The 26,435-nt window shown below is 43.9% G+C and overlaps 1 protein-coding gene and 1 long non-coding RNA gene across 7 annotated transcripts in view; one reads left to right on the forward strand and one right to left on the reverse strand.

Annotated features, from left to right (window-relative positions):
- LOC119473527 overlaps nt 1–1,548 on the forward strand; it is a 16,559-nt gene extending 15,011 nt beyond the window's left edge. The window contains exon 3 of the long non-coding RNA XR_005202745.1: nt 1,464–1,548. This is a non-coding gene — a long non-coding RNA (uncharacterized LOC119473527). The remainder of the gene's footprint in view (nt 1–1,463) is intronic.
- CDKAL1 (CDK5 regulatory subunit associated protein 1 like 1) overlaps nt 1,046–26,435 on the reverse strand; it is a 717,953-nt gene continuing 692,563 nt past the window's right edge. For all 6 annotated transcript variants that reach the window (XM_017544096.2, XM_017544095.2, XM_037744111.1 and 3 more), the window contains one exon: nt 1,046–1,675. In XM_017544096.2, the coding sequence (XP_017399585.1) occupies nt 1,484–1,675 (192 nt within the window). In that variant the 3' untranslated portion in view covers nt 1,046–1,483. The remainder of the gene's footprint in view (nt 1,676–26,435) is intronic.

Raw genomic sequence — 26,435 nt, forward strand, 5'->3', positions numbered from 1 at the left:
AAAAAAAAAAAAAAAAAAAAAAAAGACACACAAAACACAAATATTTTGCGTTAAATGGAAGAGTTGAAGAGGGTCATGAGTTTCAAGATGGAAAATACCGTATGGTGACTGCAAGGAACCTGGTTTTCCTGTACCTGTGCAATCCAAATCAATTCTGATGAACACAGGATTTGCTTAGTGTGCCAATTCCATTTATTGTTAAGAAGTCTCTTCACTTAGTAAAGACCAATGATGGCAGGTAGAAATAAAAACATTTAATCTGGGCTGGGTGGAGTGGCTCATGCCTGTAATCCCAGCAGTTAGGGAGGCTGAGGTGGGAGGACTGCCTGAGGCTAGGAGTTCCAGACAAGTCTGGGCAACATAGTGACACTCACCTCTACAAAAATTTAAAACATTAGTTGGGCATGGTGGTATGTGTCTGTAGTCCTGGCTGTTAGGGAGACTGAGGCAGGAGGACTGCTTGAGCCCAGGAGGTGGAGCCTGCAGTGAGTTGAGATAGTGCCATTGTACTCCAGCCTGGGTGACAAGAGTGACACCCTGACTCAAAAAACGAATGGATCAAAAATGTGAGAAAATGGGCACAATTTGGTTTAGACAAAACGTTTTTCAGTGTCGTATTTCACAGAATGTTGCCAGGAGTCCTTTAGCTGGCAGACCCTCCCTGTGCATTCTAAAAGCCTTCAGGTTCCCAGAACGGGTTTCTATACGCACTTTTCAGGAACACATCTGTTGTGAAAAATAAAACGTTTGTAGCACTGGGACTCCAAACAAAGCCTGAAGGGGAAGATGGACTTAAAAGTTTACTAAAGAGTCTAGGGGCAGTGGTTCACACCTATAATCCCAGTACTTTGGGAGGCCGAGGTGAGCGGATCACTTGTGGTCAGGAGTTCGAGACTAGCCTGGCCAACATGGTGAAACTCCGTCTTTACTAAAAATACAAAAAATTAGCCAGGCTTGGTAGCACATGCTTAAAATCCCACCTATGCGGGAGGCTGAGGCAGAAGAATCATTTGAACTCAGCGGGCAGATGTTGCAGTGACCCAAGATTGTACCACTGCACTCCAGCCTGGGTGACAAGAGCAAAACTCTGTTTCAAAAAAAAAGAACAAGTGTATTAAAGATGGAAAATTCTTCCACATGAGGAAAAGATGACCAGAGTCACCGTACAATTCGTTTCTGACTTAAAGATTGGACACAGAAAAAAAAAATGCAACCACTAGCATTTCTTACTAAAAGTAAATGAAAAGCAGTTTAATTTGAAGAATATACTACGGTAGCTGTGATTAGGATTTAGGTCAAATAACCAACAGGTCCCACTCAATGCGAGACGGGGGGGAGCCTCACTAAGAAGAACAGCTGAAGAGGAGGCAGTGTGACCAGTACAAATCATTGCCCTTTGAGAACGGAGGTGTCGCTTTCCTGTTCATTGCAGATTTTAATTAGAAACTTACTCTTCTTTACAGGTGCCTCATTTAGTTGTATTCTAATTATACACCTTGACAAAAAAAGCCAGAAGAAGAGCCAGCAGAGCCACACCCACGGCCGTCCGGGGCACACAGTCTTGATGCAGCCTTGGCCTGCACAGCACCATTCTGGAACTCGCCGAGCCGGGCTGACAGGCAGCAGGTGTGTGGGATCCTGGACTCACGTGGTTCCCAAGCCCGTTTCTGAAATCCTATAATGACAGAAACAGGAAAGAATTACTTTCAAGATGTAGAGAAAGCCCTGTTGTGATATCGATCAAGTAATGGGTTCCAGTTCTCCTTCAACAGAGGCACGTGTGGACACCCACCACAAGCCAGGTGGGCCCAAGGTAGGCATGAATCAGTCACTTCCTTTCCTTGAAGGGCCAGGCCACATTCCTAAGTCTCTAGACTACACATAAACCGTATGAGAAAGACAGGCCATGCTGATAGAAAATCAAGGCAGAATTCATGAAGGGTAGAATCTGTAAAGTGGGGTCATATGACAGGCATATTTAGCTCTTAGAGAGATGCAACCATACAATGGAGGAATGAGATCGAAACACCATGGGCCATGGGCCATGGGCGATGTTTCACGCCTGTAATCCCAGCACTTTGGGAGGCCAAGGCAGGCTGATCACGTGAGGTCAGAAGTTTGAGACCAGCCTGGGCAACATGGTGAAACCCCATCTCTACCAAAAATACAAAAATTAGCCGGGTGTGGTAGCGGGGGCCTGTAGTCCCAGCTACTCTGGAGGCCGAGGCAGGAGAACCACTTGAACCTGGAAGGTGAAGGCTGCAGTGAGTCGAGGCTGTGCTGCTGCAGTCCAGCCTGGGTGACAGCGTGAGACCCTGTCACAAAAACCACCACCCATGGAAGCCACTTGATTCAGCAAACACATCCCTAGGACAAAGATTTCTAGCTGGTTCTCTGTCACAGGATGGCTGCACCAACAGGGACACCCCCACGTGACCCCACGCTCTGTCCCTCACAGTACCTTGTGTGCCAAACAAATACTGTCATTTTCTCTTCATGCTGGACACAACAGGTTGGGAAACATTGCCTGGGCAGAGCTGGAGAAGCTGAAGGCCTGACTGTGCTTTCTTTCAGTGCCCTCTGTTCAGCGGCTTCTTAGCTGATGTCCAGAGGAGTGGAGAGAGGAGCACCTGGCTATTCTCAGGTTGGCTCTAGAGTTTCAAAGCGCAATCTATGAGATTTTTACCTTGTGTACCTGCTTCAGAATTGGTGCCTCCCTTAATAATATGAAACCTGAATAACATTTTGAGAGATGGAAGTAGGGGTGTGGAAGGGGCAGATGAGAAACGTGGATGGAAGGAACCATCGGGAGGGCGGAGGGATACCCAGAGGCGGTGCAGGAGAGGACGGGAAAGCCGAAGAAGCACTAAGTGTCTTGGGACACCACAGTACTTTGCTCGGTCTTCCCCTGCATGCTGTGTAACAATCCCCTACTACCTCCTTGGCTTCTGTTTGGGAAGCTGGATCTCACCCTGCACAGGAGAGGCACTGGAATGGTGCTTTGCAGAAGGTAACACGAACAGGAATGTGTGGGGTGGACTGAAGGGAGGCAGGAGAATGGGGTAGGAAACCCAGGGGTAAGAATTGTACCAGCAGATGACATGGGAGAGAATGAGGACCTCCATAAGGATGACAGCAGAGGCAACAAGACTTTTGATGTAGAATCAATAGGATTTGAATTCAAAGGAGTGGGTAATGAGAGACACAAAAAGTAGTAATGGGGAAATGAAAACAACTTCCACAGCCCAGTTTCCACGGGCTCATTTACATGTGATCGTGTGGGAAGAATTCTTGCTCTGTCTGCCAGAGACTAATAGCAGAATTAATAAAGCTGTTAGCCAGAAGGGTAAGTCTCTCAGCCCCAGTGACAGTGGAAGCAGTATTTACTGCTGCACTCTCAGGTATCTGGTGGATACCCTGCTGGTCTCCCTGCACTCGGAGTCCTTCTCAAGGACACGTGCAGCTGGACAGAACGGGGCCAGCGGGAGGCCAGAGCCGGGGCTCAGGGGTGCACCCAGACCTGCCCCTGCCCTCAGGACACAGCTCTCTTAGGAGGTTGGCTTTCTGCGTAATATTTTGGAGGAAGGTGTATGCTGAAGAGCTTCTATTTCAATTAAACATAGCCTGAAGATCTCAAGGACAGCACTGACACACATGTGGGAAACTTGAGAAAGAATGCCGACTCCTCCTTCAGCTGAACTGACAGGAACTACTGTACGTGAATTCTCAAAAGGGGCGAGTCTGCCTAATTCATGTCTGAAATCTTGGAACCTACCAGGCTGCAGACGGCAGAGCAGGTACTCAGTTCAGTGTTTAGGAATGAATGAATGAGTGACTGAATGTATGAATGAGAGTAAGCAACCATCAAGAATGTTCCCATCTATGTGTCTGGTGAGCAGTGTGTCCTGTGATACATTCCGGAAGCTATTCTACTTGAGTCACAAATTATGGCCTCTAGCAATTAAACCATCACTTACTAAGTTTGGTTTCATAAGATTAGAATTAAGAGGTTGACTAATTGCTCCGTGGCCTGAGTTCTTTAACCTTTGTAAGTCACAGATGGCTTTGAGAAGACTACAAACCCTTCCAGAAAAATATGGAAGCATATTTACATATCCACCCAGCCATGTCCACACTGTCTTCAGGAGGGTCACAGATATTCTCACCCAGGAGTGGACCTAGATTTTGTGGGTTTTGAAGCCTTCTGTTTAAGAAAAACATAATGAATACAAAATTAGGTATAGGGTCTTAGAAAGGGCCCCTGAAATTGAAAGACCGTGACACTGGCTACATGAGCGTCAGGGAAAATCCACCGTTCTCCCTATCCCCAGTTCAGAATAGTTCAGAATGCTTGACCTTGGTTCTGCACCTGTGCTATGATTAGTGGTGTCAGGCTGACCTGGGGAAGGACTAGGTGAGTCTCAAAGCCTTAAGCATTTAGCTGGTTTATAACACAGGTTAGATTTTGTTTCATGAGGCAGTGCAGATACTGTGCCTTCTTGACAAAGGGTTGTTGCCCTTTTTTAAACCTAGGCCATTTCAGAAAATTTCTTCTCCTTTCAACTCATCTCGCCTGTTAATCAGAGTGAATTATTTGTGGTCATGTTCAATTCAGTCACCCTTCCTTGGGCATTCACTTTTTTCTTTCCATCCCTGAAACATTTAACACATTTGAACACTGATTCAGAAAAGGTGCTTTGGTGCTGAGCCTCCCTGAGCAACCCAGCAACCGGCGGAGCAGCATGGAGGACGCACACATGTGCAGCCCCCAGACACTCACAGACTTGCCACTCTACTTGTCTCTACTGCACTGTGCCCTTTCATTATTCTCACCATTTTTTTTTTCTTTTTTAAAGATGGGGTTTCACCATGACGGCCAGGTTGGTCTTGAACTCCTGACCCCACCTCGGCCTCCCAAAGTGCTAGGATTACAGGCATGAGCCACCGCGCCCAGCCCATTATTCTCACCTTTTACCAAATCAAGATCTTGATGAAAGGATTTTGATACTATTTTTAAATATCATACTTAAAAAGTTCCTCATATGACAGAGTAATCAGTAACCAGCTAGCTTCGTACATTTCAATTGCTACCGCCACTGAGATACTTAAGAAAAACTAGAAATGGGGGAAATATGAGGTCTTGCTCATCAAGTCGAAGGTGCTCACACATGTAAATGTACAAGGTAGCAACTGAAAGCAGGCATCATGAATAGAAAATAAAAAGTGCTTATAGGAGAAGTGATTATCAACAGCTGATGGAAACGTCCACACACACGTGACAAGCATAGTTCTAGAAAGTAAACAGAGGCTCAGACCTTCCCTACACCTTCAAAACCTTATCAAGATTGCCAGTTCCTGAAATTCAATACGCATGTGCATCTCTAAAAGTATGATACACCAAATTTGAAACATGTTATTGCTTATTAAAACAAATGAATGCCACCTCAGTTTTTAAGAATTCAAATTCTACATAAAAATGCTTTTCTCAAAACAGAAATCTGAAAGAAGGTAGGATATGACCTTTGCTCACTCAAAAGGAGCCATGTATTTATCCTGTTGTAACAGACTAAGGACTGAAATTCCCATCATGCATTCTGTGTTAACTCTGATTAACATGCGTTTGTCCTCCTTGTAAACCTCACTGCTCCTTGATTAATTTCTAAACCTACCGACTTGCTAACTCTTAAAAACAAGCTACACGTTTGAAAATTAGATTATCAAACCCTATCAAAGTAATAAATCTGTTAAAGCAGAACCAGGATGTATACCAAAATTAAAAAGCACTTTCATGTTCAGAAACTTCAGGGATCAGATTTCCATCAGTTAAATACCGACAGTTGGGATGACAACAACAGCATATCTCATGATTTCCTTCGTCTCCAGCAGTTACCCACGTATTGTTGGGGAAAGGAAGGAGATGCTTTTAACCTGAGCATGTTTCACGCCACAAGGCACAGATGGGACCGGTTCTAGAAGCAGTAAGTCCTGAAGCTTTGGGCTCTAATCCCAGCTCCATCTGAGGAGCCTCAGGCAAATTTTACCCTCTTATTTCCTCCTTTTCCTCACCTGTAAAATGCAGATACTGCTAGTATCTGTGCATCATGGGTTGCTATGAGGATTAAATTAGATACATGCAGATTAAGTGTCCTGATCATTTAAACGTTGGTGTCTTATGCAAAAATGCAAACGTCCTCAAATTCTTTCTATGAATTACAGAGTCATTATTTGCTTCTCAAGTAGAATTGACCTGTGCTATTTTGTTCCTTATGTATACCATCAGGAGGCACACAGTCGCATGAATGAGCATGAGTTTTGAATTCTGGCGGACCAGAAACGGAACCCAGGTTCAGCCAACCATCTTAGGCCGCTGGTTCAAACTTTCTAAGCCTGGCTACCCCTTCTGTGAAGGAGGAAACCCACGACTTTCAGGTGTTATCGAAAGGGACAGGATGTGCCCAGAGCCAGGCAGAGTGCCTGGAATACGGAAGGTGCACAATAAGGGCTGCTAGTAAGGAGTATCACAGGAGTGTGGCCCGCAGCACTTAGTACCAGTACTGAGATGACCATGTCCTGTCTCCAGTATCCTCACAAGCACTAACCCACGAGGCAGAAGCTACGTCCACTGTGCAGTCAGCACCTCTTACTCCCTGGGCTCTGAGGTGGTAAAGCCTGCGGTGTGCGCCTTCTGGAAAAGCTCCAAACTAAAACCAGCACCCACCCCTGCCTCCTCTAGTTACTGTTTGCTCAGGTCCCAACTAAGACAGGATCTGCTTTAGGAAAACCTGTCACCCACTGTCCACCCCGCGTGGGCCTGCTCGTCCTGTCGGCCGGCTGCCTCAGGGCTCCCGTCAAAAGCGGTCAGCACCCTGACGGCTCCTGCGCCACCCTGGGTGTGCTCCTTCTGAGCAGCGGTGGCCTTTCTCTCCAAAGGAGGCCCTGGGCCTGGCACCGAGGAGGGGCCAGTGTTAGCTGAATGCATACTGCCACTGCTACCTGTTCCTTAGTACCATATATTCATATTTTATATAGGAGCAAATATCCCTTCCAGATGGATTGCCACTTACCTATTCTTGTACTTCTTACTAGAGTGGCAAGTAAAGAGTCATACATCACCAATACGACATAGCATAAATATGACATAGCGTTACTAGGGAAAAACCTTCCCAGCAGAGAAACGGCATGTCACATGACTTTTCTAATGCTACTTGAACAAATCGCCACAAACCCAGGCTATTACGCAATATGCATCGATTCTCTTTCAATTCTAGAGGTCAGAAGTTCTATGTCAAGGTGTTGGCTGGGCAGCCTTCTTCTGGAGGCTCCAGGGAAGATCCTGATTCCTTGCTCTTTCCAGCTTCTACAATTTGCCTACATCTCCTGGCCTGTGGCCCTTTTTTCCATATTCAAAGCCAGTAGCTTTGGGTTATCATTTTTTGAGATGGAGTCTCACTCTGTCACCCAGGCTGGAGTGTAGTGGCACAATCTCGGCTCACTAGCAACCTCCGCCTCTTGGGTTCAAGCAATTCTCCTGTCTCAGCCTCCTGAGGAGCTGGGACTACAGGCGCACCCTGCCAGGCCTGGCTAATTGTTTTATTTTTAGTAGAGATGGGGTTTCACCATATTGGTCAGGCTGGTCTCAAACTCTTGACCTCAAGTGATCATAGGGTTATTTTTATAAGAACCCTTGTGATTTACACTGAACCCACTTAGATAATCTAGAATAATCCTCTCATCTGCAAAGTTCCTTTTGCCAGGTGATAAGGATATGGACATCTGTGTGTGGAGGACATGACGGTGCCCACCACTCCTGACATCTGTGAGCCCTGAAGCTTGCATCCCACCAGAAAGCGTGCTCCGTTCAAGTAGAGCTGCACTAGCTGCCTAAGAGAACACACTCCGACAGAAGTTTACGAGGAAAGAGGGACAGGGCACCTTGATGACCGTGTGGCGGGCTGAAGGAAGAGGACAGGAAACTCCAAAGCTCAGCCTCTGCTAAGGCCTCTTCCTTCTGCTGAGCTAACTGCCTGCTAAGAAAATGGGGAGGAAAGGGGCCTCCAGATGTGTCCGACCCACAGGTCTTTTGGGCCCAAGAGACAAGACTGAGGAAAGGGCACCTAAGCGATGATCGATTCATGTTTTCTGAATTGGTGTCTGCGTTTCTGCTTATTCCTTTGCATCGTATAATTATTTCATCTAGTTACAAGGATTCTTTTCTGGGGAGCTGGATGGCTCGGGCTTCCAATGGAAGGAAGTCATGTTGTTTAGAGGCCTGTCTTCCAAGTCCTCTTCCTTCTCATATGAAATATTGATAAGCTGTAATATGGCACATGGCTGGGGAACCAGAAGCACAAGGATTCAGTGAGAAAGGCAGAGGATAGGCTCTACGTGAGAATCCTAAGCAGAAATAATATCGAGAGAACGTTCACTGCCTGCCTAGTGGGACTCTAAGTGCTCTCCACGCATTCTCTCTAATCCTTCAAACGACTCAGTGAAGTAGCTAATAGGAGTGAACCCCCTCTTTAAATCACTGGCCCACATTTCTGATAGGAGGTATAAATGTGAAGCAGATGAAAGGCCTCGCTTTCGTCATACTAAGGACAGCCCCGCAGGAACACTTCTGAGATACACTGAGAATTCCATATAAATAAATGAGAAAAGGCAAGGGTTTTCTGCACAGTTACTAAAATGACTATCAAGATCAACAGTCCCACCAAATACATCATATCTACTTGACTTGCCGCCGCATCTCACAGGCGCAATGGGGTTATTTTGTTTCCCTACAGAGGCCATTCCAGAAAAGTTGGCGGCGAGTTATGCAGAGACATTTCACGTTACCCGTCTTGCAGTTCTAAGCCACGTGGAGACTTTGTAATTGTGACCTGTAGGTGGCACATCGCTGAGCATGCCCCGAACACACACGTGCGTACGCACTTGATGCACTCACGTTAGAACACGCTGCAGAATGTGTTTTAATGAGGAACAGTTGCTCTGGTTCTGCTAAAATAAAAGATATCCCTGTAAGAGAGTTGCCACCTGTCTTCCCATCTTGTGGTGCAGCTTCTAAATGAGTTCTGTCCCGACACCTGCGGGTGTTGCCAGGGCCCTGAAATCGCATTCCACATGCCAGCTCCCTTCCTCCAATTGACAAGACAACCGTGCCCCTGTGCTTCATGTTACTACCAGATTCCAGGACATACAAGGGATTAAGGGGGCCAAGCTATCTTCCTCCTTTATTCTTCTAGACATTCCCCAAATTGGGAGCTCTTTAATATCATATAAGTAGGCGTACCCAATTATCTCCAAACCAAAAATGTTAGCATTTTATCTTGAAGTCAGTGAAAGTAATGTTGTATGTACAGTCCATCAGCATTATAGGTATAATGGAATGTAACAGGATCAGCAAATTGAAGTTGGAATTAACCATACCTTTCCATTTCTTCTTGAAGAACATTTACATTAAGACCTCTGTCACACAGTCACACAGTTAGAGCACAATACTGTCAGCCTTTCTGTTTCACTTCTGGGAGACTCTACCTCAGACATTATTCATGTGAAATTTTTGCCTTAGCCCTTTCACCCCAAATGGGTAATTGCTATCAGGTCATTACAATTATGAAGAAAAATTTTAAACTTGAACACACACACACACACAAACTCTCTAATCTTAATATCACGGACGGGATATTTTAAATCTTATTTTGGTGATAGCAGTGTAAACACAAGGCTTCGCTAATAAGGCTGAACATAAATTATTAAACTATCTAGGATCAAATGCATTTCAGATTATATTCTGAATAATTCTGCCTTGACGTCCACCAGAGGCACAGATCTGATAAGCCCCTGCGCGATATCAGTGATCCCTCTCTTTCAGAATGCCCAGCCCGCACACTTGAACTGTGCCAAATGAAAGAGATAATCATATCAAAACCCAGAGCTTGGCATCTGCCCATCACCTAATTATTACTCTCTGTAAGCACACATTTCATCTGATTCAAGAGATGTGAAACCAGCTCTTAAGCTCTGAACTTATTTTAATGACTTCAAAACATTTCTTATGTGTAAATTTTTCTCATGGCTCAGAGGCACTGTTAGAGCTTCAAGTGCAATCTAACAGGGATGAAGAGAAAATTCTTTGATAGCTCCTATTTCAAGATAAATCAGAGTTTAGAGCAGGCTTCCCCCAACCCCCACACCAAGCCTTGAACATATGGGCTCTGTAGAAAATCTACTGAAACCAAGGATGTGACCAAGGCAAGGAAATTATCTGAAAGCGTCCATTATGCAGTACAGTTTACTGTAAGGAAAGCATCTCCACACTGGCTGGGCATGGTGGCTCACACCTGTAATCCCAGCATTTTGGGAAGTCAAGGAGGGCGGATTGCTGGAGCCCAGGACTTCTATGTAACCTGGGCAACATGGCAAAACCCCCTATCAACAAAAAATATATATCAGCTGGGCATTGTGGCATGCGCTTGTAGTCCCAGCTACTAAGGAGGCTGAAGTAGGAGGATCACTTGAGTCCAAGAGGTCAAGGCTGCAGTGAGCTGAGAATGCACCACTGTACTCCTCCAGCCTGGGTGACAGAGAAAGACCTTGTCTCCAAAAAAAAAAATCTTATTTTGAATACAAAATTATAGGCTATCTCTATCACAATTACACTCTATTTTTAGAGATGGAGTCTTGCTCTGTTGCTCAGGCTGGAGTGCAATGGCGTGATCTTGGCTCACTGCAGCCTCCACCTCCCGAGTTCAAATGATTTACCTGCCTCAACGCCCCAAGTAGCTAGGATTACAGGTATGTGCCACCATGCCCTGCTAATTTTTGTATATTTAGTAGAGATGGGGTTTCACCATATTGGCTGGGCTGGTCTTGAACTCCCGACCTCAAGTGATCCACCTGCCTCAGTCTCCCAAAGTGCTGGGAATACAGGCGTGAGCCACCGCGCCTGGCCCACAATTACATTTTAATCTCTCCAATATAAACTTCGGGAAGCACCTCCTAAGGCTGCATCTGTCCTTTGTGATACGGAATAAGCAAAGCTTGCCCCACAGGCTTTGTAATGCTGTCTCTACGCTCCAGCTGTAGGCTTCTATCTGAATACCCTCATCTTTAGCATAGTATCAAATGTTCATTCCAATGAGCTTATAATATTTTCCTAATTTTTGGCTTGTTACATTTACCAAAATAAGGGGAGGATGCAGGGAAGGAGAAACAGTTCTAGAAATAATAATACAGCATAGAAACCTTTGCCAACAGTGGTACACAGTCATTTGTCTATACATAACTTCTCCAGTTCCACAAAGTAAGCTCTGCCAAGAAGGTACGCTATCAGAATCTGGCACCTTAGCTGGAGACGTGTCTACTGCTTCCTCATTGTTGTTCAAATTTTGTTCTCCAAAGAGAGGTACACCGAGAAGGTTCTCTTAGTAACCGCACACAAGGAAAACCCAAGTTATGTACTGGGTCAAAGTTTGGAAATTTGGAAATTACTCTAGAACTTGTCATGTAAGTCTCTTCTGCTAACTAAAAATCAGCCTAAGATAGATGAAAAAGTACACATGTGCTTGTGCGCGCACACACACAAACACACAAGCTCTGACATAAAAAAGGAACCAAGATGAAGGAACCACTTAGAACGATGAACTCTGTAATCACAGCATTCATGACAGCAGTAGAAACGTGAATGCATCTATTCCTGATTAGTGGCTGGAGATAAGCATCAGTATGAACAGAAGCTGCCCCACAGGTGTGGCAAAGCTGAAGAAAGAAAAAGCAAATTGGGTCAAGATACTTTACTGATGATAATCTCTCAAACCACACCAAAAACTATTCTCATTCCATGCAGTGCCCACAGGAAGCACTGAGCTAGAATGTTGATGAATGTAACAATTGGGTGTATTAAACGTCATCTTTAAGTCATCAATTCAACTCAGAATAATTGTTCTAAGGGTTTCCTTCCAACTAGGTACCCATGAAAGCGTGTTGGCAGATATTTGGTTTGTATTTTAAATGAAAAAGGAGCCATGTGTGATGTTACCTGTTACGACGATACAACCTTCTCATCCTGTTCTAAGTCTCATTTTCAATGACACTGGAAATACGCAGTTAGCATCACTGAGCTCTATGAACTGCATAAAGCAAACAAAGGAGATGGCAGGTGCTTTACTCTGTCTCAAAGAATCTCGTAAATGATAAGCTAATACATGAAATGTTTCCTACATATCACCATGATAGTGTTGCTGCTTGGAAAATGCAGATGAACCAGTTAGGGAAAATTACATGGTATATACAGTTGGTCCTCCATATCTGTGGGTTCCACATTCATAAGTTCAGCTCACCACAAACAGAAAACGGGGGAAAATTCCACAAACTTCTCAAAAGCAAAACTTGAATTCACCACACACTGAATATTATGTTGAATCCATGCCTATGAAGTGATGCGCAGGCATTGTATTAGACACCAAAAGTCATTGAGAGATAATATAACATACAGGAAAGTACATATAGTTTATATGCAAAACGATGTCATTTTATATAAGTAACTTGAGCATCCACGAATTTTGGTATCCATGGGGGTTCTGGAACCAGTCCCCCGCAGAGATACCGAGCATGACTGTACTTGCTATAATTAACTAAACTGAACCCAACCATCTGAAGAAAGATCACATCTCTACATATTTTCCTATCACTCCCAAAGTTCTATTATGCCTTCTTCCAAAAATCTGTTCCAAGACATGCCCATTCTTTCTATTTTGAATATGGTTTTTAACAGTAAAAAATAATGATCTTATGGAAAGTCACTTAAAATACCTAGGAAGAGATTAATAGTACAAGACTTAATTACTTATGTGACTATAAAAGTATGGTAGGCAGCCCTGAAGATGACCCCCAGTGATCCTCGCCTCCTGGTATTCACACCCTTATGGAATACCTTCCCCCTGAAGGTGGTCTGAGTGTACTCATTTGCTGCTAATGCTCAGCATAAATCATGGATGTCACTTCTAAAATTAGGTTACAAAGTACTGTAGCTTGCATCTTTCTCTTTCTGCTTGCTTGCTTGCTTGCTTGCTCTAAGGGAAGCCAGCTGCCATGCTGTGGGCTGCCCTATACAGAAGCCCACAGGAGAAAGAATGGAGAGAAGCCGCTGACCAACAGCCAGCCAAGGACTAAGACCTTCACACAGCAACCATGAGAAACTGAATTCTGCCATCACCACGGAAGTGAGCTTAGAGGCAGATCCTCCCTGTTTGGGCCTTCAGTTGAGACCACATCCCCGGCTGCCATCCTGACTGCAGCTGAAGGACAGCACTGTACCACAGGCACCCAGAGAAGCTGCACCTAGATTTCTGACCCACAGAAACTGTGACGTAATACATGTTTGCTGTTTTAAGCTGCTAAGTTTTATGTCATTTGTTACACAGCGACAGATAACCAATATAAAAAGCTGCCAAGTGGAGGGCTGGGCACCAGTTCACACACATGTAGAAGTTTGATTCATAACAAAGGCACTGAAGACCAATAGGAAAGATGGACTTTCAATAAAGTTTTCTGGAACAATTGGTTATACACACATAAAACAATGAAATTTGACCCCTACCTACCATGTTTAAAAATCAATTTCAGGTATATTAAATATTTACCTGGCAAAGGAAAAACTAGAAAAATTTTAGGACAATATGGGAGGAAAACCTTCCTAACCGCAAGGTAGGGAGGACAAAGTATACCAAGTTCTAAACAAAAGCACTAGAGAGGTTAAGACAAGCTGCAAACTGGGAGGAGATGCTTGCTTCACATATAGTTGACTCTAGACTACATAAAGAAATTACAGCTGTGCACAGTGGCTCTTGCCTGTGGTTCCAGCACTTCGAGAGGCCAAAGTAGGAGAACCGCTGGGGGCGAGGAGTTTGAGACCAACCTGGGAAACATAGCGAGTTCCCGTTTCTACAAAAACAGCTGGACACGATGGCTCACGCCTATAATCCCAGCACTTTGGGAGGCCGAGATGGGTGGATCACTTGAAGTCAGGAGTTCAAGACCAGCCTGGGCAACTCGGCAAAACCCTGTCCCTACTAAAAATATAAAAATCAGCCAGGCATGGTGTTGGGTACCTGTAGTCCCAGCTCCTGGGGAGGCTAAGGCAGGAGAACTGCTTGAACCTGGAGGCAGAGGTTGCAGTGAGCCGAGATTGTGCCACTGCACTCCAGCCTGGGCAACAGAGTGATACTCCATCTCAAAAATAAATAAATACAATAAAAATAAAAAATAAAAAAAACTTAGCTGGGCATGGTGGTGCATGGCTGTAGTCGCAGCTACTTGGGAGGCTGAGGCAGGAGGATCACCTAAGGCCAGGATTTCAAGGCTGCAGTGGGCTAACGATCACGCCACTGTACTCCAGCCTGGGCAACAGTGCAAGACCCAGACTCAAAAGAAAAAAAAAAAAGAAATCCTAAAAACCAATGAAAAGGTATCATCCAATAGAAGAAAATGGGCAAAAGGCTTATACAGACTCTTCACTGAAGAGAAAATCTGAATATATATATATGTATATGTATGTGTGTGTGTGTGTGTGTGTGTGTATATATATATATATATATATACACACCCACACACCAATATATACACATTTTAAAAATGGTCAGCCTCATTTGTAATTGGAGAAATATGAGTTAAAAATACAATACAATACTGGCCAGGCGTGGTGGCTCACGCCTGTAGTCCCAGCACTTTGGGAGGCAGAGGCAGGTGGATCACAAGGACACGAGATTAAGACCATCCTGGCCAACATGGTGAAACCCTGTCTCTACTAAAAAATACAAAAGTTAGCTGGGCGTGGTGGCACGCACCTGTAGTCCCAGCTACTCAGGAGGCTGAGGCAAGAGATTTGCTTAAACCAGGGAGGTGGAAGTTGCAGTGAGCCGAGATCACACCACTGCACTCCAGCTTAGTGCCTGGTGACAGAGCAAGACTCTGTCTCAAAAAAGAAGAAAAAAATACAAAAATACCAACTTACACACACCAGGTTGGAAAAAGTAAAAAAAACCGAACAATATCAAGTATGGGTGACAATGTGGAGGATCCAGAACACATTGACACAGCTGCTGGTAATGGCAGAAATTAACATAGCCACTTTCAGAGATGGTAGGGCACAGCCTGGTAAGGTGGAAGCTGTGCACTCCAGCCAAACCAGCAATGCCACTCCTAATTACGGCACCCAGACTAGAGAAATGACTGCAGATAAGTGCACCAGTCCCCATCATGGCTGATGTGATGTAAGTTAGAAGCTCTAGAAGGATTTGGGATAGAGATGGGGGTTGGGGAAGGGTTGGTCAAAGGTAGAAAAAGTGGCCCAGGATGAGGGGCTCAAGACCTGTGGGTGGGCTTCTGCAAACATGAGCTTTCCAAGCAGTCTCCCTAAGAACCTCCTTCTTTTCTCAGATGGGCCCCAGTCACCAACCCCCCTCTTCTCCATTAGCTCTTCTCCTCTACCATCTCTCAATTCCTGAGGCATTCCCCACTCATCCGCCCCACCTTTCTTCAAATGATTGGTCAATGTGGAAAATAGATGGAATGTAAACAGCCACTCAGTTGCTAATACAAATTTATTATTATTATTTTTTCTGGAGACAGGGTTTTTCTCTGTGGCCCAGGCTATACTGCAGTGATGCAACTATAGCTCACTTGTAGCCTTGAACTCCTGGGCTCAAGCAATCCTCCCCCCTTGGCCTCCCAAAGTGCTGGGAATACAGGAGTGAGCCACCAAGCCCAGCCTGCCAATATACACCTTCTCATTTTTTACATGGATTCTATGGGATAAGATCAGTCTGATAAATTTCCAATTTGTTTCCAATTGGTGCTGTAACAAATTACCACAAACTGCATGGCTTAAAACAATACAAATTTATCATTTTTTAGTTCTGGCACTCAGAAGTCAGATAGGTCTCAATGGACTAAAACCAAGCACGGTGTGGGCTCCTAGGCTGTAGGGGAGAGTCCATTTCCTTGCCTTTTCTAGCTTGCAACCCTGGCTCCAGCCCCCTTCTGTCTCCGAAGTCAGCAGTCCTACCACTGACCTCTGATTCTCCTGCCTTCCGCTTTTCAGGACCATTTTGACTACACTGGTCCCCTCTGGATAATCAAGTATACCCCCTTATTTTAAGGGCAGCTGATTAGCAAATTTAATTCCATAGGCAACCCTAATTCTCTATGTCATATAATCTAACATACTCATAGGTTCCAGGGTTTAGGACATGATCACCTTTGTAGGGTGGGGAGGGGGGAATGATTCTGCCTACCACAGGTCCCCAGGGTGATAATGTTGAGTTGCTGGGTACAAACGCACCTCAGAGAAAAACACTGGCTACCTAGAACACTTCACATGTCCTCACAGAAAACACTACGACGAGGCCCCTTAGCTTCAGTTCATGTTTAGATTTCAGATTCTTTTTACTAGATCCAGTCCTTCCAGCTCTACAACTCACTATCTAAAAACAAGACATTGAGTTGTAGAGCTGAAAGGATTCGACCTCAGGTTTAAACTGAATGTAATTTCTTCTGGGGACATAGAAAAGGAGGAGGAACGCTGTGCAGATCACAGGCAAAAACACCAAGATTTCATAGGATGTGGTAGACAGAATACATTGATGCTCCCAATTCCTTGTATCTCCTTGTATCTGTACCTTCTAGTCACATAACTTTGTAGTGTGTCCCTGGTCTTGGCCATGTGACTGACTTGGCCAACAGGATGCTATGAAATACCATGCCTGCAGAGCCTTGAAAACCACGTGTGCAAGTCTGTTTGCTGTTCCTCTGCCTTTACCATGAGAACGTGCTCAGGCCAGCCTTTTGAAGGATGAGGCATGCGGAGCAGAGCTGATTCACCCACGGAGTCCCGGCTGAGGCCATCTAGATCCACCAAATGCCTGCTGAAGCTCCAGACATGTTAGGAAGCCCCATCAAGCTTAGAAGAGCTGCTGGGCTGCCTCACAAGTGCACTGCAGATGTGTGAGTGAGCCAGGCTGAGATCAGCTGAACCCCACTGCAGTTCTGTGGTTGGTTGTCATGGGGCCTTCGTAGTGGCAGAAGATAACCCATATGTAGGATAACCAGCTTTTTGGTCCTGCAGTCCTTCTCAGTAAGGGGTATACATATATCTCCGGAACAAATTCATTCATTCATTCCCTCATTCATCCAACAGACGTTTACTGAGCATTTGCTCCCTGCCAGGCCCTATGCTAGTCATTAAGGACACAGAAGTGAATGAGGGGAAGTGCCCCAGCATTCGTGGGGCTTCCATTCTAGTAACTAGAGACAAAAGAAACACATAAATATTAAATATGTCTGGTGGTAAAATGTGCCACGGAGGAAAAGAGAGTAAGAATAGGCAGTGCTAGGTTGTGCTGGATGGTGGGGGCTTGGGATTTGATAGAGGACTGCCCAGGATGACCTCACTGATAAGCTGGTGGTCCAGCAGACACCTGAAGGAAGTAGAAGGCAGACATGTCACATGGGCATCTAAGGGATGGGCATTCCAAGCAGAGGGACCAGCAGGTGGAAGGGCCCTCCTGAGGGAGCAGACTTTGTGTGCTCACGTTCAGTGAGCAGCATGGAGGCCAGTGTTCTCGAGGGGAGAGAGGTCAAGGCACAGGGCCTTGAGGCTGTTGTAAAGTCTTTAGCTTTCAGGCTGAACATGCTGGGAAACCTTAGACAATTTTTTCGAAAACTTTCATATGGTTTTATATATAAAACATAATATTTACCATTTGAACAATTTTTAAGTACACAATTCAATGGCATTAATTATATTACCACGTTGTGCAACCATTACCACTATTTCTAAGACGTTATCACCCCACACAGAAACTCTGTAACCTTAAGAAGGAACTGTCCATCTCCACCCCCAGCCCCTGATAAGTTCTAACTTACTTTGTCTCTGTGAATTTGCCTGTTCACAATATTTCACCTAAGTGGGATCATGCAGTATTTGCCTTTTTTTGGTCTGGCTTATTTGCTTCACACGATGTTCTCAAGGTTTCCCTACGTTGTATCATGTGTCAGAACGTCATGTCTTTCTATGGCTGAATAAAATTCCATTCTGCTACATACCACATTTTGTTTGTCCATTCATCTATTGATAGATACTTCAGGTGCTTCCACCTTTGGGTTATTTATGAATAATGCTGGTATGCACATTGGGATGTAAGTATCTGATTCCCCGCTTTCAATTCTATTGGATATATATGGAATTTCTGAGTCATGGCGCAGTAGATGGTTTTTGAGGAGGAGAGAGACACAATCTGATTTATATTCAGAGCAGAAATAGGGGGACCGGCTAGACAGATTGTATATTTTCAGATAATATAGTACACGGCAGGGAAAATCACCTCCTACAAGAATATTGAAGAGAAAAAGACCTGTAGTGAATACCGCTATCCTTTACCATAGATGCTTTGTGACTGTTCAGAGGAACTGCGCTCACGTGAAGGATAACAGAAAAAAATAGCTACTCAAAGTCAGTGAAAAGGGGGAACTGAAAAATACAAAGTATTTATTTTGGCAGCTATCCTTTACAAATGCTATTGCTGCTTATAAAGACTATATGTTTAAAAAGAACAAGGACAAGTCTTCGTCTCATGGCATACAGATGATTATAGGGTAAGACATCATCTATGTTCATGGATGAGATTCTACTAGTAACTTGATCAACCAGGCCCCAAGTAAGTCTTCACTATCACCATGCCCCCCCCATTCCACATCACATATTCACTGATCACTTCTATGTGTCAGGCAGCGCTCAGTGCTTCCCAAGCTTTATCTCACTTCAATGCCAAAACCATTCTATCAAATGGACTCTCTTCCTCCCGATTTACAGATGAGGAGAGACACCTAGAGAGGGTAAGTGACCAGGCAATGATCAGAAGTAGTAAGGAAGAGAGCCAAAATGCCAAACCACAGTCTGACATGATGTGCTTAGGGGCCACTAGGGCTGCTCTATTGTTTTTAAATGGATGTTTTCAAGAAGGAAGCCCTGGGAGCAAGGGGCCTGAGGAAGGGCAGACGCTGCTCTTGATAAAGTTTGTAATGGTTCTTTGCCTTTATTGCCTTTTGAATTTCCTCTCAGGGGTTGGCAAATTTGAAAGGTGCTACATCTTAATGTTTTAGGTTGACTTCCTATCAGATAACTGTTCTAGATAGCTGACTTGACCTATAGATTGAATATTTCTGTTTCTCAGTAATTTTATAGACTTGCATTGGGAGCTAGAGGAACAGGAGAATATTTGTTTCTCTAAAGCTCTTTAAATTTAAAATGCTGCTTACATGCATATAAGAAATCTGCACCTGTACCCCCTAAATACATAAAAATTTACAAATGAATAATGAAAAACATTTTAGCCACTGTTAACTATGTTAGAAAACACTGTTTTCGAACATATTCTATTTTATTTATTTAAAAATAATGTTCTATTATTTTAGGTACAATGCAATGTCCATACTCTGAGTCTCATAGGAGAAACAGGCTGTCACTTTCATCATTAGAAAGGAATAAAGGAAACCAGGAAACTACAATTTATGGTTAGAAGCAAGTCCTGCTCTGAAGAACTCATCCTCATAGTTCCCATGAAAAGAATTTTAATTTTCAACTGATCATTATCAGTTGAAAAGGGGCGTCTGCAATCTCCTTATTAAGATGTCAAATGACTTCAAAGAGCGAGTGGCTTGACTGTGATTTTTTTTTAACCATTGAAAAATATATTAACGTCCGCATCAGTTGAAGTAATAGAGGATTTCAACCTATTAAGTAGGTTTCCTACCTCTGCCGGAGAACACATCCCATTCCACCCTGCATGTCGCCGAAAGCTAAGTTCATTCAATAACTATGAAACAGGCACTGAACTAGGGCCTGGAGCCAGTGGTGGGCAAATGAGCAAGGTCAGTCCTGATTTCATGAGCTTTCCCTCATATGGAAACGTTCACTATGCTATGCTCATGCCCAATAACCTTCCCACACGTAGCCAGACACGGGGGCTCACGCCTGTAATCCAGCACTTCAAGAGGCTGAGGCTGGAAGACTGCTTGAGCCCAGGTGTTTGACACCAGCCTGGGCAACAAAGTGAGACCTCATCTCTACAAAAAATTAAAAAAATTAGCCAGGCATGGTGGTGCACGTCTGTAGTCCCAGCTAATCCAGAGGCTGAGGTGGGAAGATCACTTGAGCCCAGGAAGTAGAGGCTTCAAGTAAGCCAGGATTACACCACTACGTTCCAGAGCCTGGGTGAGAGAATGAAATCGGTCTCGATAACAAAGCAAAACAAAATATTCCTACATGCATGGTAGAAACTTCCAGTATTCACCCGTATTTTCTCCTTCTTATTAAAAAAAAAAGTAGGTATTTTCCAGACTCCTGCAGTTAGATAGGGCCATGTGAATAGTTCTGGCCAATGACTGAATAGAAATACCATGTGCCGGTACCAAAACAGAGATATAGACCAATGGAACAGAACAGAGGCCTCGGAGGCAACACAACACATCTACAACCATCCGATCTTTGACAAACCTGACAAAAACAGGCAATGGGGAAAGGATTCCCTGTTTAATAAATGGTGTTGGGAAAACTGGCTAGCCATGTGCAGAAAGCAGAAACTGGACCCCTTCCTGACACCTTACACTAAAATTAACTCCAGATGGATTAAAGACTTAAACATAAGACCTAACACCATCAAAACCCTAGAAGAAAATCTAGGCAAAACCATAAGGGACATAGGTGTAGGCAAGGACTTCATGATCAAAACACCAAAAGCATTGGCAACAAAAGCCAAAATAGACAAATGGGACCTAATTAAACTCCACAGCTTCTGCACAGCAAAAGAAACAGTTGTTAGAGTAAATCGGCAACCAACAGAATGGTAAAAATTTTTTGCAGTCTACCCATCCGACAAAGGGCTGATATCCAGAATCTACAAAGAACTAAAACAGATATACAAGAAAAAAACTAACAAGCCCATTCAAAAGTGGGCAAAGGATATGAACAGATACTTTACAAAAGAAGACATACATGAGGCCAACAAACATGAAAAAATGCTCATCATCACTGGTCATTAGTGAAATGCAAATCAAAACCACATTGAGATACCATCTCACGCCAGTTAGAATGGCGATCATTAAAAAATCTGGAGACAACAGATGCTAGAGAGGATGTGGAGAAATAGGAACACTTTTACACTGTTGGTGGGAGTGTAAATTAGTTCAACCATTGTGGAAGACAGTGTGGCGATTCCTTAAGAACCTTGAAACAGAAATTCCATTTGACCCAGCAATCCTATGTAACAGCTTTGTTACATAGTACACATGTATATAATCCAAAGGATTATAAATCGTTCTACTATAAGGACACATGCACAAGAATGTTCATTGCAGCATTGTTTACAATAGCAAAGACCTGGAACCAACCCAAATGCCCATCAATGATAGACTGGACAGGGAAAATGTGGCACATATACACCATGGAATATTATGCAGCCATCAAAAATGATGAGTTCATGTCCTTTGTAGGGACATGGATGAACCTGGAAACCATCATTCTCAGCAAACTGACACCAGAACAGAAAATCAAACACCGCATGTTCCCACTCATAGGCGGGTGTTGAACAATGAGAACACATGGACACAGGGAGGGGAGCATCACACGCTGGGGTCTGTCCGGGGGAAATAGGGGAGGGACAGCAGGGGGTGGCAAGTTGGGGAGAGATAGCATGGGGAGAAATGCCAGATATAGGTGAAGGGGAGGAAGGCAGCAAATCACACTGCCATGTGTGTACCTATGCAACAATCTTGCATGTTCTTCACATGTACCCCCAAACCTAAAATGCAATTAAAAAAAAAAAAAAGAAAGAAATACCATGTGCCACTCCTGTGCCGAGGCAGTAAAAAGCCTGGTTCACCAGCAATTGTCTTTCCTTGCCATGGAGACATGCAGTCAACTTGGGTCCCTGAGTGACTGTGTGGAGCACACAAGTACCTCACTCTAAACTACACACTAAATGGTACATCATAGACACTCAGTGTGAGCAGGAAACAAACCTTGGTTACGTTAGCCCTGAGATTTCAGGACCTTTCTGGGATGAATACATGTGCTTATTTGTAATGTGTTAGGTATAAATCCTATTTGACTTCAAAATCCAGAGGTCCCATTCTTTATACTAAAGATTATTGACCTGTGCCTTCCAACTGCCCACAACTGCTTATGGATATCTGAGTCTGCATTCTGTCACTTCACTTTGGTTCCTTTCACAGTGAGAAAAATTTCCTTCTTTACTTGCCTGACTGAGTTATTTTCACCTTCAAAGTCCAGTTCTAATCCGACCATATCTATGAAACTCTCTGTAGTAGAAATGGTCTGAAAACCCCCTCCACATTGATGGTTCCCCATTAATACAGATGCCAAAAACGATTTTCCAACCTCCTTTGTTCCCAGGGTGTAAACATGTGACCTGGGTTCCACAATCAGATGTAATATATGTGAGACACTGATTGGGAGGGTTCATGACGATGCAGACAGGGCATGGTGCTTCTGCCTTGCTGGGGTGGGGGGTAGCAGAGGTGACATGTCTTTACAGGAAGCTCCTGTGTGGTTCTGGGTGTTGTTTTCGGAAAGCTCGGCGAAGATTCTGGTCCCTAGCCCTTCTAACGATTCTGTGGGCCATCTAGCATCCCTTTATAAACTCCTTCCTGTTGAACTAAACTGCTGTCTGTTGTCTGCAAAGAATCCTGACACATACATTCCCTGATACCTCATCTTCAGAAATCTATCTTCCAACTTCTTATGATTCTAATACCAACCAGTTTAACATTTAACATTTGACATAGGTTCTGTTTCATATGCATATGTGTCTTAGTTCGTTTGGGTGACTGTAACAAAATGCCACAAACTGGGTGTCTTTTAAACAACAGAGATTTATTTCTCACAGTTTTGGAAGCTGGGGAATCTAAGATCAAGGTGTCAGCAGATTGGGTGTCTGCTGGGGGCCAGATTTCTAGTTTGCTGACAGAGCCTTCTTGCTGTGTCCTCACACAGTTAAGGGGCAAGGCAGCTCTCTGGAGCCTTCATTAGTATTGCATGAAGGTACCAATCCTCACCATGAAGGCAACGCTTTCATGACCTAACCACCTCCCAACGGCTCTACCTCCTAACACCATCACATCAGTGATTAGGTTTCAATATCTGAACTTTGGGAAGACACCAACAATCAGACCACAGCAGCACGTATCTTCTCTTCCCAACTAGACTTGAATTCCTTGAGGGCAGGATTATATATTAGACTTCTATATCCCAAGCAGTGCTTGACACAGTGCTGGATCCACTTTTGGAATTTATAGGATGACCATATAATGCATCATCCACACTAGGATACTTTGAGGAGTGGAAAAAGGGCATGTTATTAATGATATTACAACAGGTAGAAACCAGGACTGACACAGGCAGTCCTGACGCAGACAGATAGTATTATCAAGGCACGATTAGGTCCTTGATGCATGCAGTATCATACTCATCAGTAATCACTGTTGACTGAGTAAAAAGGTAAAGACATGTGAGGGTGAAACAGTGCAGTGAAAACATGAACGCTTACGCGTGGTCCCGGACACCTGGTTCAAATTACCACAGGAGAGAATCATCTTCTGGAGCCTCCCTAGTCCCATCCTGTAGGGATAGATGGTTGGGCTGAGATGACCTTTCAGGTTCTGCTGCTGCTGAAATACAGCTCTGGTTCTCCTAAGGAAGCTTTTTCCATTCGATGCTTTCATGATAAAGAATACCTCTTGCTCTTAAGAAATTCCTTTTAGATTTGGTAAAAAAAATCATCCATAAAACTTTAACCACAAGAGCAATGAAGTGTCACAGGTGAGCTAGCATACCTACACAAGGCACCTCCCTCAGGCTGATCCCTCCCTACTAGGGTCACAGCTGATAAGCAGTATCACCAGCGGAAGAGCCAGACCAAAAACTCCTCAAAGACCAAGCCGATATTCATCATTCCTATCTTTAAGACTTCATCCAGGTCCTGGATAATAAACGCTGCAACATATTATAAGAGGCCAGATGCTACCTGCATGATGTATATGTGAGTAATTCAGGCTCTGGGGCCTGGCTCTTCTCCCTAGCGCTCAGCTAGGGAAGGCAGTCCAGTCTTTGCCCCAGGTTCACTGCTCCTTCTGTCTCCTATGTTGAATGTGGGCAAAGGATGGAGAGATGGGGAAAATGCCAACTCAGTTCCATCTTATGTTGCCTCTATGTGGGTGTGCACAGCTGAGTAAAGAACTTCATTGTGTTCTAGCTGCCCTAGGTCAGCAGAGAAGAATAAACTGAAGTAATACGAGTCAAAGGCCTCAATACCAAGCACATAGTAGAGGCTCACTAAATGGTAGCTATCATTATTATGAATGCACAATTAGTTCCCTGATGCATGCAATTTCCCTCATGATGCTCCAGCTACAACCCTCAGGAGGAAGAGAATTATCATCGGTGATTACACAGTGATGCAAGTGAAATGAAAGCTAATTGTTTAGCATCGGCTTGCTCTGAGGATACTTTGGATGCTACTCAAATTGGTTCACGGAAGGTATTGTAAACACACTAAACGCAGTTTGAATTGACAGTCATACTAGTTCAGCTACAATGGCCAATAAAATATAGCTCAGCAGCACAGAATAAAAGCTATGCATCTAGACTGTGAAACTCAAATATGTCCTAACCACTCTTTAAAAGAAAGGAACGGGATACAAAATGAAAGAGAAGACGTGCGTAAAATATTAAATGTACTATGGTTTTGTTTGTGACATGAACTTAGCATATGGGCAATGGAGAATTAAGTCTTACATAAAGTTTAATAATAATAAAAAAGGAACAGAAAAAACTGCTTGGGATTGGAGCCAATATCTTGGGGGTGGAAGGAAAAATAGGAAGAAACAAGCCCTCATTTGCTTCTAGCATGGTTAGGCGATCTGAAATTAGACCCACTTCCAAGTGTTTTAACTTAATTATTAAGCCATTTCTTAACCTCATGAATGTAGTTTTCATGTGCTTTCAAATCTGGCCTTGAACTAATAGACCCTTTCACTTCAGTGGTTCTGGAAATGAAAGTCAGGTGGAGAGGAAAGCATTTTAACTATGTTTTGCCAAGGGTCAAAGCTCTGAACATATAGTATAGTTTGTACATAAAACTCAGTACACCTGAATATCCTGCTGGCCCTTGTCTGGTAATGAAGCAAACCATGCCACCCTCTAAAAGTTCTGCTTCCTTTCCAAGAGCAGTCGGCTGTGTCGGTGCTGAGCTATCTAACTGCTCAAGTGAATCCGCTCTTAGGATCAAAGTCTCAGGAGATGAGAAACAGGTGGCACTTAGACACCCCGGGGCAGCCTTCTCTTAACTTGTAAGAAAGGGAACGGTAAGTCCAGGCTTCCATTCTAGAATATTCTTAAAAAAAAAAAAAAAAAAAAAAAGATATGAGGAGTAAGAGGAAGAACTGTCTGTCAGTAAGAATAGCCAACACTATGTGACTATTACTGGAATCTCTTTCTGTTCATTTGTCCTTCTCGTGGAGGCATCTGGTCAGTTGGTCTGGTTTCATCTGCCAGTTTCAGAAATCTATGGCTGATGAATACAACATTTGAAATGATAAAATATTGTGCAACTTTTCCTTCACGGATTAAAGTAAAATAATGCCTTGGCATGCATCGCAAATTAATAATGAAAATAGTAGCCAATACTTATTGACTGCTAAGCCATTTTCATGTACATCCTATGAAGCAGGTGCTGCTATCACCCATTTACAGAGGGAGAACTGAGGTGGAGGGACATGACATTGAGTAATTGGCCCAAGGACATATTTTTTGGTAATAGTAGAATCAAGATTCAAACCTCGGTAATCAGAATCCAGATTCATGTTCTTAATTGCTACACTATAATGTATACGCAATCCATGAATGCAAAGCACTTTTTTTTTTTCAGACAAGGTTTCATTCTTTCACCCAAGCTGGGCTGCAGCAGCTCCCTGCAGCCTCGACCCTTGAAGCCAAGTGATCCTTCCATCTCAGCCTCCCAAGTAGTTGGGACTACAGGTGTGCACCATCACACTTGACTAATTTTTAAAATTTTTATAGAGACGAAGTCTCTTGATGGTCCTAGGCTGTTCTTAAACTCCAGGGCTCGAGTGGTCCCCTGCCTTGGCCTCCCGAAGTGCTGGATTACAGGCGTGAACCACTGCACCAAGCTGCGAAGTACCTTAAAGAAAAGGTACTAAAAAAAAAAATTAAAGTAGGTCAAGTGTGGTGTCTCAGGTCTCTAATCCCTGCACTTTGGGAGGCTGAGGCAGGTGGATCACTTCAGGCCAGGAGTTCAAGACCAGCGTGGCCAACATGGTGAAACCCTGTCTCTACTAAACAT

The sequence above is a fragment of the Cebus imitator genome, unplaced genomic scaffold, assembly GCF_001604975.1.
Source record: "Cebus imitator isolate Cc_AM_T3 unplaced genomic scaffold, Cebus_imitator-1.0 Scaffold165, whole genome shotgun sequence".
Lineage (NCBI taxonomy): Eukaryota > Metazoa > Chordata > Mammalia > Primates > Cebidae > Cebus > Cebus imitator.